The following is a 7,487-nucleotide window of genomic DNA, read 5'->3' as shown; positions in this document are numbered from 1 at the left end:
GTTGACGCTCTTGATCCCGAGCGTACTGGGTGGTGAAGGTGGAAAAATTCTGGGTCAGGCTGGTAATATCCTGCTGATAGGTGTCGAGGCGGGTATGGATTGATTGGAATTCGTCCATATATTGTTGATGATAAGGCGGGGGTGCAGCAAAATGGGAGAAGCATGGTGAGGCTCCTCCTCTTCTTCATCATCATCATCACCATCTTCCTTGTTTTCTTCGCTTTGCTCATCGACCTCGGTGGAATAAGAGTGGGGGAAGATGTATGGAATGATTTTCTAATCAGTCATATGAATGGGATTTCGGAAATCAAGAATGCCTTTATTTTCTGGTGTGATGAGGAGCTTGGGATCATGATTTTGACCCACGATCCAATGGTGTGTACCATCGCCTGCCGAGCAGAAGAGTCGCATGGACTCAAGGACAGTGGTGGTGAGATAAGGCTCACCCGGCAGTGGCTGGTGGGGACCGGGGTATGGGGCTCGGATGTGGGCGCTCTTGGCGAGCATGCTGACAATACCCCCACAAACAATCTTTCCCGATCGGGATGCGCTAAGGCGGATGAGCTTGTGGCACAGAAACCGACCATAATGAGGAATGAGGTTATTCTCGGGATGGGTCATTGCATAAAGAATTTTAAGTTCCAGCGCGCTAATGGTGCTTTGCTCCTCTCTAGGGGCGACGAGCGAAGCAATGATTCTGTGAGCTACCTTAATCACAAGATGGATAAGTGATGAGGCTTTAGCAGCGCTAGAGACATATGGATGTAATTGGGTGAGCTGGGTCCACCAAGTCATGTCATAGTATCCTTGGATTGGATCAGTGGGGCCAAATGTGTTTTCCGTTGGGGCCCCCACAATGGCATTGATTTGATCCAAGGAGATCTCATAGTCTTGATTCATTAGACGGAAGTAGAGGATCCCATGATCTAAATAAACCGAGGATAGAAACTCAGCTGTTGGGACTTTATAGCTCAATTCATGGACCCTCAACAAGCCGTGCCACCCTATGTTGCGAAACAGGGTTTTGACTTGATTGTAAACATGCAACTCTTTCAAGGTTGGAACATGCGCGAATTTTTGGATGGCATGACCTCGTTTAAGGAATGACTCAAGTTTGCCCTGTTGAACTGGGCCAAGACATACGACACCAAAATGAGACGGGTCGGCTGGGGGTGTTGGGGACCTAGATGGAGGTGAGGGAGATCTGGATGGAGGTGATGGAGATCTAGGCTTCCGACGGCGGGCGGATGATTTGGTTTGTCTTGGTCTTTTGGAAGATGTAGCTTCCATAGTCAAGTTTGGGACAGATTAAAAGTCAACGGGTCAAAATGTCAAAAAGTCAACTGTTGAAGGGTCCAGTCAACTTTGAACTTGGCCACCAAAATTTCGCGGGAAATTTGGTTTTCAAAGATTTCCAACTAAGAATCAAGTCCAAATAGACCACACTTTCAAGTATTTGACTCAAGAACACAAAATTCAAAGGTTAGGAATTGGAAAGAATTTACCGAATCGTGTGTTGGATCGTGTTGTTCTTGATGGAAAAGATCTTCTTTAACCTCCCCAAGCTTGCCCCTTTCAAGATTGAGACACTAAAACACCAAAATCAAGTGAGAATTTTCGGATCTAGGGTTTGTCAAAACCCCCAAATCCACCATTAAAATGCAAGAAAATGGTGTTTAAGATGGAGAAGATGAAGTGTAGATGATGAAAATCAAACCTTTTTGTAGATGACAGTGAAAATCTTGAAGAAATTGAAAGGTATTTGATGAAAATCGGACCTAAGGTATTTGTTGGGAGAGAGGGGTTGTTAGGAAGTGAAAGTGGGGATAAATGAGGTCAAATCCAGATTTTTTTCTTTAAAAAGAGGGGTAACTGCTGCACGGACACGACCCGTGTCTCAGCAGGCAAAATTGACACGCCCCGTGTTGGGGGGTTTATGCTGAGATATAGTCGAACACGACCCGTGTTGGGTCAAGGCCAAAATCAACACGACCCGTGTTGCTCTCTGGAAGAATTTGGGACTTTTTTCATTAACACGACCCGTGTTCCATTAAGGCTAAAATGTGACACGACCCGTGTTGCTCTCTGGAAGAATTTGGGACTTTTTTTCATTAACACGACCCGTGTTCCATTAAGGCTAAAATGGGACACGACCTGTGTTGCTCTCTGGAAGAATTTGGGACTTTTTTTCATTAACACGACCCGTGTTCCATTAAGGCTAAAATGGGACACGACCCGTGTTGGTCCCTGGATGCTAATCCCCACTTTTTGAATTTGAAATTTTCCCTCTCTCGGAAATGAAGTACTTTTCCACCCCAAGGTCCGTTCTTTTGGTTTGAAAACAATGACAAAACACATTTGGAACACTAAAAAAAATAAGAATGCAAAGAACAAAATGTTTTAGCGAAAAATGACGAAAATACCCCCGGGTTGCCTCCCGGTTAGCTGCCCTTGTTTTAGGTCGTTGGCTCGACTTTGTCCCCCAGGTGTGATTCATTCTTGGTATGTGGGGTTCTCCAACTCTTCTACCTCTTCATTCTTCACCTCAAATCCCTCATAAAACGGCTTCAACCTGTGACCATTAACTTTGAATGTTTTACCCGTTTGCTTGCTCGTGAGTTCCACTGCACGATGGTCAAACACCCTTGTGACCACGAAAGGACTGACCCATCTTGATCTTAACTTTCCTGAAATTAGCTTGAATCTCGAGTGATAAAGCAACACCTTTTGTCCTTGTATAAAGGTCTTTCGGGAGATTGCTCTGTCATGATATGCTTTTGTTTTCTCCTTATAGATCATGCTACTTTCGTATGCATCATTATGAATCTCTTCTAGCTCTTGGATATCCAGTTTCCTTTTATTTCCCACCTCATCTTCAGTCAGGTTGAATTTCTTTACCGCCCAAAAAGCTTTATGCTCAAGCTCAACTGGGAGATGACATGCTTTACCAAACACAAGCCGATATGGGGACATACCAATGGGAGTTTTAAAAGCAGTATTGTATGCCCATAAGGCATCATCTAGCCTCAAGCTCCAGTCTTTGCGGTTTGGGTTGACTGTTTTCTCCAAGATACTTTTGATTTGTCTGTTTGAGACTTCTGCTTGTCCATTGGTTTGGGGATGGTAAGCCGTTGAGACTTTGTGTGTCACTCCATATCTCTTCAAAACAACTTCTAGCACCCGATTGCAAAAATGGGTCCCGCGGTCACTTATGAGCGCCTTTGGTGTGCCAAACCGTGAGAAAATCTGTACCTTAAGGAAATCAACCACAACTTTGGAATCATTAGTATGGGTGGCCTTAGCCTCCACCCATTTGGACACATAGTCCACTACTAACAAAATATAAGAGCAACCAAAAGAGGGTGGAAATGGTCCCATAAAGTCAATGCCCCATACATAAAAAATTTCACATACTAGAATAGGGGTAAGGGGCATTTGATTTCTAGAGCTTAAGGACCCGAATTTTTGGCATTTTTCACAATGTGCACAAAGTACATAGGAATCATGGAAAATAGAAGGCCAAAAGAATCCGCTATCTAAAACTTTCCTAGTTGTCCTTAGGGGTCCAAAGTGACCACCACAAGCATAGGAATGACAAAAATTAAGGATAGATTGTACCTCTTTTTGCTCAACACACCTGCGAATTACTTGGTCCGCACAGTACTTCCAAAAGTAAGGTTCATCCCATATGTATCGTTTGGCTTCTTTTTTGATTTTGTCTCTTTGCCAACGGGATGAATCTGGGGGAAATTGACTTGTGACCAAGTAGTTGACGATATCTGCATACCATGGTGCCTCTTTGGCTGCAAATAGATTCTCATCCGGAAATGTGTCACAGATGGGTATACCATCTTCGGGTGATACGATGCGACTTAGATGATCCGCAACCAGATTTTCCTTTCCACTCTTGTCTTTGATCTCAATATCGAACTCTTGCAAAAGCAGCATCCACCGTATTAATCTTGGCTTTGAGTCTTTCTTTGTAAGCAAGTGCTTTATGGCTGCATGGTCCGAATATATGATCACTTTAGTTCCAAGGAGGTATTGTCGAAACTTCTCCAAAGCAAAGACAATAGCAAGCAACTCTTTCTCTGTTGTGGTGTAGTTGCCTTGTGCCCTATCAAGGGTCTTTGATGCATAGTAGATGACATGATGTGCTCGGTCAACCTTTTGTCCCAAAACTGCCCCAACCGCGGTATTGCTAGCATCGCACATGATTTCGAATGGAAGATCCCAATTTGGCGGTTGAATAATGGGGGCGGATGTCAACAAATCTTTCAAAAGGTCAAATGCCTTTTTGCATTCATCACCAAACTCAAAATCAGCCTCCTTTTGTAGAAGTTGACACATCGGTACCGTAATCTTGGAAAAATCCTTTATAAACCACCGATAAAAACCTGCATGGCTAAGAAAAGAACGTACTTCCCGAACATTTGTCGGGTATGGTAAGCTCTTAATAATATCTGTTTTGGCCTTGTCAACTTCTAATCCTTTCTGGGACATCACATGTCCAAGTATCAAGCCCTTGTCGACCATAAAATGGCATTTTTCATAATTAAGGACTAAGTTCGTATCAATGCACCTTTGTAAGATTTTGGTGAGATTTTGCAAACATTCATTAAAAGAGTTTCCATAAACAGTAAAATCGTCCATGAAAACCTCTATGATATTTTCGACATATTCTGAAAATATGCTCACCATACATCTTTGGAAGGTTGCGGGTGCATTGCACAAACCAAAGGGCATGTGTCTATACGCAAAGGTGCCGAAGGGACATGTGAATGTGGTTTTCTCTTGGTCTTCCGGTGCAACCGGAATTTGATGAAAACCAGAGAAACCATCAAGGCAGCAGTAATGGGATTTCCCGACCAATCGTTCTAACATCTGATCAATGAATGGCAAAGGGAAGTGGTCTTTGCGGGTGGAAGCATTCAGCTTTCTATAATCGATACAAACTCTCCACCCGTTTTGCACACGGGTGGGTACCAATTCCCCTTCAGAGTTTTTGACAACGGTAACTCCAGCTTTTTTCGGGACTACTTGCACAGGACTCACCCACTTACTATAAAAAATAGGATAGATTACACCTGCATCCAAGAGCTTCATGATCTCCTTTTTGACCACCTCCATCATAGGTGGATTCAACCTCCTCTGTGCTTCACGGGTTGGCTTGAAGTCCTCTTCCATCAGTATTTTGTGCATGCATAATGATGGGCTCAACCCTTTTATATCTGCAATACTCCAACCAATAGCCTCCTTGTATTTCTTCAAAATTCCAACTAACTCTTTTTCTTCTTCTCGTGCCAGCTTAGTCGAAATTATCACTGGTAGTGTCTCTTCCTCTCCAAGATAGGCATACTTGAGATGGTCGGGAAGAGCCTTCAACTCAAGAGTCGGCGGCTGTACTATGGATGGGAGAAGTTTCGGATTAGAACTTTTTAGCTTCATGCGGGGTGGTTCAACTCTCATGGGTTGTGCTTTCTCCAAGGAATCAATTACTTCGATCAATTCGTCTTCCAATGTGTACTTGTCAGCCAACTCTTTAATCCCTGTCTCATCAAAGTGTTTGCTCAAGATGGTGGTTAGCACATCTTGGCTTGACATCTCAAAGCAATCATTAGTACATGAATCAATAACATCTATGAAGTTTAAAGAATGAATATCGCTAGGATAACGCATGGCTTCAAAGATATTAAAGTTAATTACCTCACCATCGAATTCCATTGACAAAGTACCATTGGCTACATCTATTTTTGTTTTTGCGGTACTCATAAAGGGTCTCCCCAAAAGGATGGAGCTCGATTGTGGGGTGTTTTCATCACCCATGTCTAAAACATAAAAATCAACGGGAAAAACGAGCTCATTAACTTGCACTAACACGTCCTCCAATACACCTTTCGGATGTACCAAAGACCGATCAGCAAGTTGAATGATAACTCCGGTTTTTGATAAAGGTCCAATTCCCATTGTCTTATAACTTGAATAAGGTAAAACATTAATTGATGCTCCAAGATCAAGCATGGCACGTGGTACAAAAAAGTTACCCATTTTGCAAGGAACCGTGAAAACACCCGGATCCTTGCATTTTTTCGGTAGCCGCTTTTGTAACACGGCTGAGACATTTTCACCAACCTTCACGGTTTGATTTCCTTTAAGCTTTTTCTTAGATGTGCAAAGTTCCTTAAGGAACATAGCATATCTAGGAATCTGTGTAATGACATCTAGAAGAGGGATATTGATTTCAACCTTTCGAAACATGGCCATGATTTCGTCATCTTCCCTTTCTCTTTTGGTGCTTGCCAGCCTTGAAGGAAATGGAGCTGGTGTGACTTTCACTTCAGATTCTATTAGTTTCTTAGACTTTGGATTACTCTTCTTTTCCTCTTCTTTGATAGCTTCTTCCACCTCAATCTCCTTCTCTTCTTCTTCTTCTTCTTCCGGCATCTTTGGATTTTCATAGCTTTTCCCACCTCTTAATGTAATTGCACACGCATTGTGTTTTGGGTTCTTCTCCATTTGAGAGGGTAGCTTGCCTTGCGACTCCATCTTACTCACGGACTGAGCAAGTTGTGATACTTGTTGTTCCAAGCTTTTTATGCTTGCCTTGGTTTCTTGTTGAAAGATTTGAGTACTTGTGGCAAGGCTTTTTACTATGTCTTCTAAGGACATACTTGAAGAACTCGCTTGGGGAGGGGGTTGTTGTGGATGCCTTGGTTGGAAATTTTGAGGTTGGAATGGTGGTCGTGGTTGATTTTGAGGAAATGGTGGTCTTGGTTGATATTGATGCGATTGATTGTGCTGATAGTTCCCTTGTTGATTGCCTCCCCACCCTTGATTATTGTTCCATCGCTGATCACCTCTTGGTTGCTCATAACCTCTTTGATTTGCCCCCGAATAGCCTCCCATGACTTTCGCTTCTTCATAATCTTCCTCTTGGAGTTGTGGGCACATATCAGTTGGATGCCCCACTTGGGTGCAAATACCGCACCGGCGGGGCATGGACTGCACACCTTTGTCTTTGGCCAACATCATGACTACTTTCGTGAGCTCGGACAATTGAGCTTCAATCTAAGGAGTTTGTACTTCTTTTACACCCCGGGGTGCATCCGTGTACCATTCTTCATCATGGCTTGAATGTTTGGAATCTTCAGCCATGTTCTTGATTAGATTTCGGATCTCAGTTGGGGTTTTATCGGGCAAAGATCCACCACTAGAGGCGTTAAGAAGCCTTCTTTCCATTGGAGTCATTCCTTCAATGAAATATTGAAGGAGCTGGTACTCAGTGATCCCGTGCTTTGGACAACGAGCACAAAGTTTCTTGAATCTTTCCCAATATGTGTGGAAAGCTTCTCTTTTGTGTTGCTTGATTCCGATAATTTCCCGTCGTAGGGCTGAAGCTTTCATTTCGGGAAAATATTTGTCCAAAAACAATCTCGCAAGATTTACCCAAGTAGTTACCGTCCCCGGTGGAAGGTCATAAAGCCAAT

At 43.1% G+C, this 7,487-nt stretch overlaps 1 protein-coding gene across 1 annotated transcript; it reads right to left on the bottom strand.

Annotated features, from left to right (window-relative positions):
- Window positions 1–2,493: 2,493 nt before the first annotated feature.
- On the bottom strand, window positions 2,494–7,032 carry LOC145014760 (uncharacterized). The gene is made up of 4 exons (XM_078973205.1): window positions 5,289–7,032; window positions 4,587–4,841; window positions 3,958–4,016; window positions 2,494–3,585 (listed from the first exon to the last, which is right to left on the bottom strand). Exons 1-4 carry the CDS (start codon window positions 7,030–7,032, stop codon window positions 2,494–2,496), a joined length of 3,150 nt encoding a protein of 1,049 aa, XP_078829331.1.
- Between the last annotated feature and the right edge of the window lie 455 nt (window positions 7,033–7,487).

Source organism: Lactuca saligna, chromosome 9 (assembly GCF_052625555.1).
Source record: "Lactuca saligna cultivar CGN05327 chromosome 9, ASM5262555v1, whole genome shotgun sequence".
Lineage (NCBI taxonomy): Eukaryota > Viridiplantae > Streptophyta > Magnoliopsida > Asterales > Asteraceae > Lactuca > Lactuca saligna.
Note: the sequence above shows the minus strand (reverse complement) of the source record. Positions and strands in the feature narration are given on the sequence as shown.